Source organism: Carassius carassius, chromosome 35, assembly GCF_963082965.1.
Source record: "Carassius carassius chromosome 35, fCarCar2.1, whole genome shotgun sequence".
Classification (NCBI taxonomy): domain Eukaryota; kingdom Metazoa; phylum Chordata; class Actinopteri; order Cypriniformes; family Cyprinidae; genus Carassius; species Carassius carassius.
In genome coordinates, this window is record NC_081789.1 from 26,496,199 (window position 1) to 26,510,802 (window position 14,604).

The 14,604-nt window shown below is 35.3% G+C and overlaps 1 protein-coding gene across 1 annotated transcript in view; it reads left to right on the forward strand.

Annotated features, from left to right (window-relative positions):
* Positions 1-14,604, forward strand: part of sspo (SCO-spondin) — an 88,069-nt gene that overhangs the window by 16,557 nt on the left and 56,908 nt on the right. Inside the window, exons 22-39 of the mRNA XM_059524213.1 lie at positions 588-722; positions 800-1,002; positions 2,298-2,425; positions 5,184-5,293; positions 5,382-5,531; positions 5,658-5,751; positions 6,649-7,058; positions 8,079-8,315; positions 8,835-9,065; positions 10,076-10,198; positions 10,530-10,624; positions 10,819-11,029; positions 11,115-11,267; positions 12,226-12,363; positions 12,475-12,657; positions 13,665-13,815; positions 14,073-14,232; positions 14,451-14,505. Coding sequence (XP_059380196.1) covers positions 588-722; positions 800-1,002; positions 2,298-2,425; positions 5,184-5,293; positions 5,382-5,531; positions 5,658-5,751; positions 6,649-7,058; positions 8,079-8,315; positions 8,835-9,065; positions 10,076-10,198; positions 10,530-10,624; positions 10,819-11,029; positions 11,115-11,267; positions 12,226-12,363; positions 12,475-12,657; positions 13,665-13,815; positions 14,073-14,232; positions 14,451-14,505 — 2,967 coding nt within the window. The remainder of the gene's footprint in view (positions 1-587; positions 723-799; positions 1,003-2,297; positions 2,426-5,183; positions 5,294-5,381; positions 5,532-5,657; positions 5,752-6,648; positions 7,059-8,078; positions 8,316-8,834; positions 9,066-10,075; positions 10,199-10,529; positions 10,625-10,818; positions 11,030-11,114; positions 11,268-12,225; positions 12,364-12,474; positions 12,658-13,664; positions 13,816-14,072; positions 14,233-14,450; positions 14,506-14,604) is intronic.

Sequence of the window (14,604 nt, forward strand, 5' to 3'; positions counted from 1 at the left end):
TTATTATTTATGTTTTTTTTTTTTAATGTTATAAGTAATATGCATTATTTTAGTGTATAATGTTTATCTATTTTCATTTTTTTATTTATATATATATTATAATTGTATTAATTTGTTTAATGAATCTAGATGCATTTATTGACTGATATAAGTATATGTATTAAATGGAATTAAATTTTATCTGGATTAATTAATGAATTATTTTATAATGAATTTTATTCTATCCAAACGTATTTATTTATTTACAAATGTATTTATTTTTTTATTTATTAAAAGTTTATTATTTCTAGATTTATTTATTGTGAAAAAGTATGTATATTTAATGATATTTTATCTAGATTATTTAATTTTTTTATAATTTATTGTGTTCATCTTGAATTTTTTTTAAAGTATATGTATTTCATTTGATTTTATTTAGATTATTTATTTATTTAAAGTCTATTATATCCAGATTTATTTATTGGATTTAATTTTGCACTGTATTGATGTGACAATAAGCTATTTTTAAGTTACATCAGATCTGATTGCATTCAGATTAATGTGAGTAATATTTTCATATTATGTTATTGCACTTTCTTTTCTCTCAGGTAAAGCCGTGATGGTGAATGGGGTTCCAGTGACTCTTCCAAAGTTGTATTCGGGCAGTGGTTTGATTCTGGAGCAGGTGGGGTTATTTGTGTCCCTCTCGTCTCGACTCGGAGTCACTCTGCTCTGGGATGGAGGTATATACATTCATATTTCATTCCATGATCAGTTATTAGATTTTTTCTTTTTTATTAACACTGTATCTGTTACACAGGAATGCGTGTTTATGTCCGGCTGAAGCCTCACTTGCGTGGCCAAGTCGGAGGATTGTGTGGAAATTTTGACGGAGATGCAGAAAATGACTTCACCACAAGACAAGGCATCATGGAATCCACTCCAGAACTGTTCGGAAACTCCTGGAAGATCAGTCCGTCGTGCCCTGACGTCTCAGACCAGGATCTCCGTGACCCCTGTGTTGTAAGTAGTACTGCACCAAACTGAATCAGAGAAATAATGAACGAATTCTTTCTAAATTACATTTTCACTGTCTGAACTGAGTAAATGCTCCTATATCTCTTGGATGAACTCTCCATGAAGTAATTGCGTGTGCTTAAGAATGCATTGATTCTGTGTCAAAATTCTTGCTAATGTGGATTATTATTTTTATTCTATGGTTAATAAGAGAGTAATGCTTAACATAAACTGTTAAAACATAAACCAAAATTTTTTTTCAATATACTATATTTTAATACATTTTAAAAATACTATTTTACTAAATTCAGTATTTTATTATTCTATTTTGTTTAAAACTAAAAATATATATTTTTTATTTTTCTACAATTATAATTTTTAAAATGCTCATAAAAAACACAAATATAAAATATACAATTTTACTAAAATTAATTTTTTATTTTTATGTACTATGTTGTCTAAAAACATAAAATAATGCTAAAATGATTAATTTAACACTATTGCCTAAAAATATTAAAAAAAAAATAATTTAATCATATTAAATAATATTTAAAAGATTCACTATTTTATTATACTGTTTTGTTTAAAACTAAAAATACAATATTAAGAATATTTAAAATGCTCATAAAAAACAGGAATATATAAAAAATAATATTTTACTAAAATTAATTTTTATTTTTCTATACTATGTTGTCAAAAAAAATATTATTAAAATTAATATTTTAACACTGTTGTGCCTAAAAATATAAGAAAATGTAATCATATTAAATAATGTTTTAATAATTCACTATTTTATTATACTATTTTGTTTAAAACTAAAAACACAAAATAATAATTTTTAAAATGCTCATAAAAAAGATATAAAAAATACTATTTTACTCAAAAATAATTTTTATTTTTATATACTATGTTGTCTAAAAACATTAAAATATTACTAAAAAAATTTTTTTTTTAAATTTGGCATTGAAAAATCTAAAATTAAAAATAAAATCATATTAAACATTAACTCAGGAAATGTTAGGTGACAAATAAGATTACTAAGATTCACCTTTCCTTAAAGTATAGGCAAAAACGCTCTCGACAGATATTATGTAATTTCTGATTGGACATTTAAAGTAAGACTTAATTTATCTAACACAGGCTAAAATTTTTACAGAGTGCTTCACAGCAAACGTATCATGTCATGCACTAATATAATGTTAAAATCAAAGTAAAACTAAAAGAATGAGAAAATAAAGAATAAAATAAATGTTTATCACACTAGTTATTAAAAGTGTTAAATGACCTTTCTTGACCTTCAGATCAACCCTCACCGGGTGACATGGGCCAAAAAGAAGTGTGCGGTGATCAGTCAGGAGATGTTTAGCTCGTGCCACTCAGAAGTGTCCTATCAGCAGTACTACGACTGGTGTGTCTTTGACGCCTGCGGGTAAGAAACACACTCACTGAGAGTTGATATTCAATGTATCATATGCATCAGGATCACTATTGTTCATATTTTACTTGCTGCAGGTGTGACTATTGACTAGCTTGAGTGATCACAAACTTATCACAAACTTATTACCGTATTTTCCGGACTATAAGTCGCACTTTTTTTCATAGTTTGGCTGGTACTGCGTCTTATAGTCAGGTGCGACTTATTTATCTAAATTAATTTGACATGAACCGTGAGAAATGAACCAAGAGAAAACATTACCGTCTACAGCCTCTAGAGGGCGCTCTATACTCAGTGCTCCTGTAGTCTATCACTGAGTAGCAAAGAGCGCCCTCTCGTGGCTGTAAATGGTAATGTTTTCTCTTGGTTCTTGGTTCTAAATGAATGCGACTTATAGTCCAGTGCGACTTATATATGTTTTTTTCCTCATCATGACTTATTTTTGGACTGATGTGACTTATACTCAGGTGCGACTTATAGTCCGAAAAATACGGTACTTATAATGTGTTTCCACCTTCTCCGAAGACAACCAAGGAGCATGTAATTTGCTTTAGAAAAATCAGAGATATTGACCAATACACTTTTATGTATACTATCGGGGACCAGTTGTGACCTCAATTGACCAATATAATGTTGCCTTTACATCTATTCTGGATAAAGAAACATGTTGTTTCTTTTAAGAGGTCTTCTCCATGGTATACACCTGAGCTATGTGAGCTTCAGGCAGCTGGTAGGCAGCTGGAGCGAAAATATAGGAAATCTGGCATAACAGTTCGCAAATTTATGTATGAACAGCATCAGATTGAGTACCATAATTCTTTAAAAATTGTAAAAACAGAGTTTTATTCAACAATCATTAGTAATGGGGTTTCTAATCCACAAGTATTGTTTAATACAATTAACAATCTAACCCAACCTATCACCTAAACACAGAGCAGTGCAATGATTTTCTTAAATATTTCTCATGTAAAATCAAGAACATTTATAACACTATTGCATCTGTCTCTGCTTCATCTGAGCTATTAGACTTCCCCTCCTCTGTTTAACTGCTGTTAGATTGTCTGATTTTATTTCAAAATTGATTTCAGCAATGAATTCTTCATCTTCTATACTTGATCCACTTCCTACTAATGTTTTGAAGAAGTATCTGCCAGTTATTATTCATCATATTAAAGCGATTGTGAACACTTCACTTATTTCAGGGATTACTCCCCCAGCACTTACAGTAGCAGCAGTCAAACCAGTTCTTAAAAAAATTGGGAGTGATATTGCCGACATGTCTAATTATAGGCCTATCCCAAACTTGCCATTTGTTGCTAAGTTTCTTGAGCGTGTGGTAGTTGGTCAGCTACAAAGTAATTTCTCTGCGAGCAGACTACTAGAACCTTTTCAATCAGGGTTTACTGCAGGTCTTGGACACAGTACAGAGACTGCCCTTTTGAGGGTAATGAATGATCTCCTTGTTGCAGCAGATTCTGGGGCTTGCAGCATTTTGTTTTTGTAAGATCTCAGTGCTGCATTCAATACCATCTGTTACACAAGTGGATTGGTCTTTCTGGTAAAGCTTTAAAGTTGTTTGAATCATATCTTTCAGAACTCACTCAATTTGTTTATTCTGGTACAAATAGATCTCAGATTGATCCATTGCGGCTGGGCGTCCCTCAGGGTTCGGTATTGGGTCCTACTCTTTTCAGCATTTACTGTATATGTTGCCTCTTGGGCAGATTATTCAAAAGCATGGTTTGGGTTATCATTGCTATGCAGATTATACCCAGATTTACATTAGTACTCAACCTGATGTTACATAAGCACTTTCAACTTTATCTGCTTGTTTTACTGGAAACGGGTCTGGATGAAACAGAACTTCCTACAGTTAACCTGTTCAAAAACTGAAGTTTTTCTGATTGGCACCTCAACTGCTGTAAATAGATGTATTAATTTTAAACTTACAGTGGATGAGCGGCAGATTCTCCCTTCTGTAAAGGTGCAGAATTAGGGTGTGATTTTGATGCACACCTGACTTTTAACACTCATTTATAAATGTTACTAATGTAGCTTTTTATCATTTTTTTGAATATTGTAGGTATAAGACCATTTCTCTCTATGTGTGATGCAGAAAGGCTTATTCACCCGTTTATAACATCTAGGCTTGATTATTGTAATTCTCTTTTTGCAGGGTTGCCAGCAAATTTGATTAAGAGGCTGCAATATGCGCAAAATTCAGCTGCTTGTGTTTTAACTTACACACCATCTCGCATTTATATCACTCCTGTGTTTTCTCAACTACACTGGCTTACAGATCAATCACGCATTGATTCTAAAGTTCTTATCTTAACCTATAAAGCAGTACATGGGCTGGCCCCAGATTATATTTGTAATTTGGTCACAGTGTCCACACCAGCTCTGCTGGTTCTCTTACTCTGTACCAGCCTCGTTGTAAACTCAAAACTATGGATCTGATGTCTTTCACTTGTGTTGCTCCCAGGTTGTGGAATTCTCTGCTTTCTCCAATTACGAATGCTCCAAATTTTGATTGTTTTAAAAAATTACTCAAAATGTATATCTTTAGTGAAGCTTTTAAGTTATAATTTTACAGTTGTTTGTTGCCATTATTGTTATGTTGTTATCATTGTGATTGTTGTTATGAAGTAATGTTGTTTTTTACTGTTGAGTGTAAGAAAGGCGCATTACAAATAACATTTATTATTATTATTTATTATTTTGCAATAATAGTTTTGGGTGTGTTTTGCAGGTGTGACTCCGGCGGTGACTGTGAGTGTTTGTGTACGGCTGTAGCTGTGTATGCTGAAGAGTGTAACCGCAGAGGAGCGTATGTGCGCTGGAGGTCACAGGAACTCTGCCGTGAGTCTGCTCAGTGAGCTATTATACCCATCCTAATGAGTTCTGTACATTTTGTGTGTATAATATTTGTCCTGTTGTGTGTGTCCAGCGCTGCAGTGTGAGAACGGTTTGGTTTATGAGGCCTGCGGTCCTGCCTGTTCTCCAGTGTGTCCTGGTACTCCTTCTGTGTCTGATCCGCTCTGCAGCGCCCTCTCCTGTGTGGAGGGATGTTTCTGTCCTCATGGCACTGTGAGACATGGTAAGAGAAGTGTGTTTATGTGTGTGCCTTATGTGTTCATGCATTTTCCAGTTTGTAGTAGTTACGTGTTTGCTGTGCAGTTTTAGTTTTTCTGAATACAGGATGTCTGATGTCTGTCGTCTCCAGGTGATGCCTGTATCCCTCCGTCTCAGTGTCCGTGTGAGTGGGACGGATCTGTATTTCCCACAGGAGCGACTGTCACTCAACACTGTCAGAACTGGTCAGTTTAGAGAGACTGTAAATACAATATATATATATATATATATATATATATATATATATATATATATATATATATATATATATATATATATATATATATATATATGTATATATATATATATATATATATATATATATATGTATATATATATATATATATATATATATATATATATATATGTATATATATATATATATATATATATATATATATGTATATATATATATATATATATATATATATATATATATATATATATATATACTATTTCGCTAAAAATATATTATTATATTTTAACATAAAATCTAAAAAAAAAAACATAATAATACATTACTTATATTATTTTTGTATAAAAAGAAATTACTAAAATTATTTTAATATTCCATTTCTGTCTTAAAGCATAAAAAAATATACTAAAGTTACTATTTTAATATACAATTTTGTCTAAAAACTAAAATAAAAAAGTAAAAATAAAACCAGTAGTTTTAAACACTTTGAGTTAATTTATGCTTAAAAAACAGTAATATAATACATATTCATTTTTCATAATATATAATGAAAGACAGAAAATCATTTGTAAACCATTAATGTTATCAAACATTAACATGGTAAATGTTATCTAAATGTAACTTCAGGTGAAAAATAAGTATTCCAAAAAAAAAAAGATCTAATATCAATATTTTGTTCTTCCCGGATTTATTTGCAGATATTGTCTGTGTTTTAGCTAAAGAAATTGTGCAAATTATGTAATGATGCATAAACGCCCCAAAATTAACTTTTGTTTAATTATAAAGAAAGCAGAAAAAGCAGTTTGAAATGACAATTCATTAAAATATGCACTGGACAGTGCTTGTTTAATGTATTTTTTTTTCCATCTAATTGTCTGTCCTTCAGCTCTTGTTCTGATGGTTTGTGGCGTTGTGTTGGATCTCCATGTCCTCCTCCGTCTCTCTGTGAGGACTCAGAGTTCCTCTGTTCCGGTGGCTCTCAGCGCTGTATTCCCTCCGTCTGGCTCTGTGATAATGAGGACGACTGTGGAGACGGTTCGGATGAGCTCTGTCCCTCCACCTGTCCTCCAGATCAGTTCCGCTGCTCCGGTGGGGCTTGTTTACCGCTGGAGCTCAGATGTAATGGCCATCCTGACTGCGCTGACCAATCAGACGAGGACCTCTGTGCCCTGAGCTCAGCTGAACCCAGCTGTCCACCTGGAGAGTTCAGGTGTGTGAACGGACGCTGTCTGCCGGCTCATAAAGTCTGTGACGGGAGGCTGGACTGTGGCTTTGCTGATGATTCTGATGAACACGGTATGTTTGATTAATTTCTACATCTCTAAATAATCAAAATCTGCTGATCTACTCCATTTTGCTTTCTTCAAGTAAAAGCTCTTTTAGTGTAATTGTACAAACGTCCAGCTTCAGCTGGAGCTTCTCGTTTCAAATCTTGACTGATTTGATCAAGTAAAGGTCAGAATAAGGTCAGTAATATCTCCAGATGAACTCTTCCTGGACTGAAGCAGCTCAGCTTTACTTTCTTTACTTTACTTTCTTCAGCTCTCAATCACTGTGTTATATGTGCGGTTCATTTACATCTCATCTTACTGAGACACATTACTGGAGATATAGAGCACAGACTGATATTTATATGATCTTATGTATGTATTTTTATAAATATCTCATTGTTTTACATTATAAGCATCAGAATTAAAATTTTGGGCTATGTAAATATGAGAATCTGCAATAAATTAAATATTTTTGTCTGAAAACATAAAAATAAAAACATTTGTTTTAAATGCTGCAAGTGAATTTAGGCTTAAAACAGTAATTTAATATAAAGTATAATAAACAACCATTATTAAATATTATTGTTATTAGCCATTAACATGAAAAAATATTATCTACATGTAAATTTAGTAGAAAATTTCACCGTTTATTTACAAGTATTGTCTGTGTTTTAGCTAAATAAATTATGCAAATCAGATAATGATGCATAAAACCCCCAAAATATTACTAAAAGCAATTTGTATGAAGAAAAGAGTCATTTTGGCTGATCTAACTGATAACATTACAGACGATTAGAATTTAATATCTTTGATCAAATATAAATATCAACATCTGCGCCAAATTACATATAAGTCTGTTTTCACTTCCATATTCTCAGTTTCATACTGTATGAGGCAAAAACCTGATGGATCAAATATGATAACAGATAACACAAATATTCTTTTGTTTTAGATTTTACATTTTGTCTATAGGTAAAGAAATGTTACCTATGTGTTAAGTTGCTGTCTGATGCTGCTGTGATGTTAATGTTGAGTGTTGTTGCAGACTGTGGCGTGTTGTGCAGACAGGAAGAGTTTCGCTGTTCGTCTGGTCGTTGTGTGTTGTTTCTCCACCGCTGTGATGGTCACGATGATTGCGGGGACTACAGCGATGAGAGAGGGTGTGTTTGTGCCATCGGAGAGCTGCAGTGTCCTGGAGATCAGTGTGTGCCTGCAGAGAGAGTGTGTGATGGACACAGGGACTGTCCTTCAGGCATCGATGAGCTCATCTGTCCTGTCAAAGGTATCCATGCAAAAAAAAATTTATGAACGTACCAATGCTCATTAGTTCAAAAAGTGCTTTTATTAGAATCTAAACTGCAAAACAATTTATTTCCTATTTTGCAAGCATTAAAAAAACAATCAACAAAATATTCTACAAATATTAGTAGTATATACAAAGTATTAATATGATAAGGGTCTATTTTCAATGGGTCAAGAACAAATTCATAAATTATCATAGACATCAACGACATCAAAAGGTCATTAACATATGACTTTTAAATCAAATATATAACTGATTATAACTGAGCTATTTACTGTTTTTTTTAATAAACATAACAGTTGTGGTTTATAACATATATAACATCATACTAATAAAGTAAAAATAAACAAATAAGAACTAAACATTTTTTTAAATGAAATAAAAAATCTCATAAAAATCTTGACAGTATCATCTGGTTAAAATATGAAAGTGAAAGTCTGATGCAGATATAAAGCATTTTTATTTTCATTATCAAACTATCTGATTCTGTGATTTCAGGATGCAGTAAGTTTGAGTTCGGCTGCACTAGCGGTCAGTGTGTGCCGTTAGCGTGGCACTGTGACGGGGAGACAGACTGTCTGGACGGGAGCGATGAGAAACGTTGTTCCCGCACATGTCAATCTGACCAGTTCCTCTGCCAGAGCGGAGACCAGTGCATCCAGCACCAGCAGCTGTGTGACGGGACGCCCCACTGCAGAGACGCCTCAGACGAGAGCGTGGACAACTGCGGTAAACAGCACACACACGCATACACACACACACACACACATGCACACACACGCATGCACACACACACACACACATGCATGCACACACACACACATGCACACACTCACTCACATAGACACACTCACTCACTCACACACACACACGCATGCACACACACACTCACACAGACACACTCACTCACACACACACACACACACACACACATGCATGCACACACACACATGCACACACTCACTCACATAGACACACTCACTCACTCACTCACACACACACATGCATGTGCACACAAACACATGCACACACACACACTCACTTACACACACACACACGGACACGTATGCACACACACACTCACACAGACACACTCACTCACACACACACACACGCATGCACACACACACATGCACACACTCACTCACATAGACACACTCACTCACTCACACACACATGCATGTGCACACAAACACACACACACACACTCACTTACACACATACACACGGACACGTATGCACACACACACACACACACGGACATGTATGCACACACACACAGTCACTTACACACACACACGGACACGTATGCACACACACACAGACAAACACATACACACACACACATGCACACACACACACTCATGCATACACATATACACACACAGACAAACACAAATAGACACACTCACTCACTCACACACACATGCATGTGCACACAAACACACGCACAGACACACACACACTCACTTACACACACATACACATGCACACAGACAAACGCGTACACACACACACATATACACACACACAGACAAACACATACACACACACATGCACACACGTACACACACACACACACACACACACACACACACACACTAGTTCCTCTAGTATACCTGAAATATGTTAGTAATATCATTTCCCACAATCACTGAGTACATCTGTTCACTAGACATACTGAACACTTTCTGTTTTGTTTTGTTTGTTGTTTCAAATGTGTTATTTTTTCTCACCAGGTTCCACACGGATTCCTCCCTGTACGGGAAGTTTCTCCTGTGATAACCGCACATGCGTTAACATTTCACGCGTGTGTAACGGGATTCCTGATTGCCCTAAAGGAGAGGATGAGATACTCTGCGGTTAGTTAGTATTCTTAACGAAATTATACTCTAAAATAAGAAACTAAAATTGCCAGTAGGTGGTGGTAAATATCTTAATGAGTAAGTCATTAAATCATTCATTCATTCAATTGATTCGTTCAAACTGCTGATTCATTCAGGGATGAAGTAAGTGACTCTCTTTATGAACAGTTCATTGAATCACTGGTTCTCTCGATTTGTTCAGAACGTGGATTCATTCAGAAACGAATTGCTTGGAGATGCACAACAGTTCTTCTGTGAGAACTGTGATAATTATTAGATATCTATGTAATAATGTATAATTTGTATAATTCTCTTTCTCCAGATAAAGTCAGTCCCACCACAGCGCCACCTAGTGAGGGAAACGGCAGTCGTGTTTGTCCGGAGTTCACCTGTGCTGATGGATCATGTGTGCCCTTCAACGCGGTACACACACTGATCTGCGTCAAATCAATGCTGATGTGTTTCTATGTGTTTATGCATCAAAAATACTACCTTGTTTTTTAGACATTAATCTTGGAGTACCATGTAAATAACATCATTAATTTCTCATGACAGTGATTGGTTTGTAAGAGAACATATATGAATGTTTCAGTGTGTCTGTCGTTGTGTTGTTGTAGTTGTGTAACGGTGCAGCAGACTGTCCCGCAGACGCCTCAGATGAGACGGGGTGTGGTGTCTGGGGTCCCTGGAGCTCCTGGAGCCCCTGCAGCCGAAGCTGTGGATCAGGAACCATGAGCCGACAGAGACGCTGCAGCCGCCAGGATTCAGACCAACTCTGCAGAGGAGAGAAAACACAGCGACAGCAGTGCTACTCCACCGCCTGCCCCGGTAAAATATACTACACCAGCTTCATACATACCTGATGAATGAATGTTCAGGTGTCAGATGTTGAGTTTTTGGTTCTGTCTGACAGTCGATGGCTACTGGCTGCCGTGGGTCACCTGGTCGAACTGCAGTGAAGGTTGTGGCGGTGTTGAAGTCCGTCAGAGAGAGTGTTTACCACCGCAGAACGGAGGCAGAACCTGTGCAGAACTACCTGGAGAAACTAACCTGACTACAGACATCAGTAAGAACCAGAACAAACAACCTCCAACAGATCTAGTTTAAATCTTCACTGGTTACCAGTTTAGTTGAGATGGTCTACCTCCAGGTAGAACCACCTTGACCTTGTTTTTTTTTGCTTTTTATCCATCTAAAATCCTTTTGGAGCTCTTCCAATCAAGTAGTGTCAATTTCAAAAAGTGATGTTAGAAAATGTAAAAACTCAAACAATTGGTTTGTTTGTTTGTTTATTCATTTATGCTGGTTTTTGTATATTATTGTCATGAACAAATATAATCGTAGTATTGTAGTTTTCGGAAAAAAAAAACATTTAATTTAAATGTTTAACTCTTTATATATTGAGTATGTTGTTAAAATAAAGTAAAATGAAAGGCAGTTCATCAAAACATTTACATTTATTCATTTAGCAGACGCTTTTATCCAAAGTGACTTACAAAAGAGGACAATAAAAGCAGTCAAAAATAATACAGTACCTATTATTCATCACATTACTCATTAATTAAAATACTTATATAACCAGGGTTATTTAAGTAAACTAAAAAAATATTTTTTAAATCATTTAAAATTATAATTCTCACTTTTTTCAACTTGATGTAATAAAAAAGTAATAATGCTTAATACCTAACCCTAAAACTATATGAAATACTAACCAAAACATTAACTAAAAAAAAAAAAAAACTAATTAAAAATATTAAAAGCATAACATCACAAAACACAAAGACATTCATGGATAATTCAGGTAATGACACAGGTATTATATTTTTTAACCATTTACCAAACAATATTTTATTTATATTCACCAGTAACAGACCAGTATAGCTGAGCTGGTTTCTGTATCAGTGTACTGTGTGTTTAAACTCATTTTTTAGTGATTATAGAGCAGTGCAGGTCGCTTCATCTGCTCTTTGTGTTGTTGACGAAGCATTCAATGTTTCCCAGTTGAACACAGATGTGTTTTTCAGAGCCATGTCCTCAGGACAGCTGTGTTAACGTCTCCTGTCCTGCGGGCCACGTCAGACATAGCTGTGCGCCGTGCCCTTTGACCTGCGCTCACATATCTGGGGCGACAACATGTGACCCCAACTCCAGGTGTTTCACAGGTACGCTTTAGTTAACACTGGGGGCCATTCATATAAATAGAAAAGATTGTTTTACTGTACTGTATATTCGTGGTTGTCTCTTTCCTCATTGCATCTGTTGTTTGGTGTCAGGCTGCTGGTGTCCTGACGGGACGGTCATGAATCACGAGCAGCAGTGTGTTCGGCCGGAGGAGTGTGTGTGTGAGGTGTCTGGGGTTCGATACTGGCCCGGTCAGCAGGTCAAAGTGGGCTGTGACGTCTGTGTGTGTGAGCGAGGACGAGCCCAGCGCTGTGACACCAACCCAGAGTGCTCAGGTAAACACACACACACACACACACACTCACACACTATGTTAGGGACTTTCGATAGATGTCTATTTTTTATACTCACCAAACGATATCCCCTAAACCCACCCTTTACAGAAAACCTGTTTGCCTTGTTACACTTTCACACATACATCATTTAGTATTTTCAATATTTTTTTAATAAAATTTTTAACTATCCTTTGGTCCCTGCAATGTAAGATAAACAAGAACACACACATTCACTCATACTCATTTAATAAAACATTCACATGTTCACGGTTCTCTGATGTCAGTTAATTGTCACATGACATGAATGCACATTATTAAAATACTTAATTTTTTATTGTTTTATTTGATTGGTTGAAAGTGTTTTATTTCAGTGTACTTTATATTAAAGTAATTTATTTAGATTTTTTTATATCACTTAAATAATTATTTTTTTACATCAACCCACATGCCCCTTGCAAAAAAAAAAAAAAATTCACTATTTTAAATGTTTTTATTGTAATTCATATGTATACATTATGATAGTACTTGTTAAATTGTTTTTAATTGATGGTGATTTTAATTTACATTTTTTATTAATTTATGCTGATTTTAATTTTTTTTTATTTTAAGTGGTTTTTTACCATAAAATATGCTTAATTTGAATGAAAAAAAAAATAATTTAATATTCTTCATTTTATTTATGATCAAGACATTAATACTGAAATAATTTAACAACATTGCATGTTCACTTGTGTTTTTTTTTTTTCAATTTAATAAATTATAAACTTTTCATGAAATCACAAACTTCTTACAGATTTCTTGTGGACCCACTTTTAGAAAACCCTTATTGAACAAATGTAGTTTTCATTTATTTCATTGATGATTAGGATGATTTTTTAAAATAGCTAATAAATGTTAGTTTACATCACAAACCAGCAAAGCCATGTTTTGCTACTTGCTATTGCTTAAATGTTATGATTTATGTCCTGCAAGGTTTTGAATCCCTGCACATGTGTGTTTTTGATCAGTTCACTGTGGCTGGTCGTCCTGGTCTGAGTGGGGCGAGTGTTTGGGTCCCTGTGGAGTTCAGAGCGTCCAGTGGTCTTTCCGCAGCCCGAATAACCCCTTAAAACACGGCAACGGCCGACAGTGCCGAGGAATTTACCGGAAAGCACGACGGTTAGTATTAATATGCTGCAAAGCATCCTGAAGATCTGGGAAATGTAAAACACACATCTGCCCTTTTGCTTTAGCAGATGTTTCGATTAGTCACATTAATGCATTCAGCAGATGCTTGTGTCCAGAAACTACATACATTGCATCAATGCACTTTACATTTGATTTAAAACAAACTTTCCCTGGAAATCGAACCCATGACTCTGGCATTGCTTTAGCGGATGTTGATGATATTTTTCATGGCGTGTGTTTGTTCTCAGCTGTCAGACAGAGCCGTGCAGGGAGTGTGAATATCGTGGACACACACATGCGGTGGGAGAGCGCTGGAAAGGCGGTCAGTGTCAGATGTGCCAGTGTTTGCCCAATCTCACTGTGCAGTGTGTCCCGTACTGTCCTTACACTGCCACTGGATGCCCACAGGTGTGTGTGTGTGTGTGTGTGTGTATGTTACACTGCCACTGGATGCCCACAGGTATGTGTGTGTGTGTGTGTGTGTGTGTGTGTGTGTGTGTGTGTGTGTGTGTGTGTGTGTGTGTGTGTGTGTGTGTGTGTGTGTGTGTGTGTGTGTGTGTGTGTGCCTTACACTGCCACCAGATTCTGACAGGTTTATCTGGGTAACATTATTTTTTCCATTTCAGAGACATATTCTGATTCCAGGGGAAGGAGACAAGTGTTGCTATTGTGAAGAAAAAGGTTTAACATATTTACCATAGTTATTATTTTATACTTGTTATTTTTGTATTCATAATAACACTAGATTGATCATGCAGTCAGAATGCACTCTTGTTCATG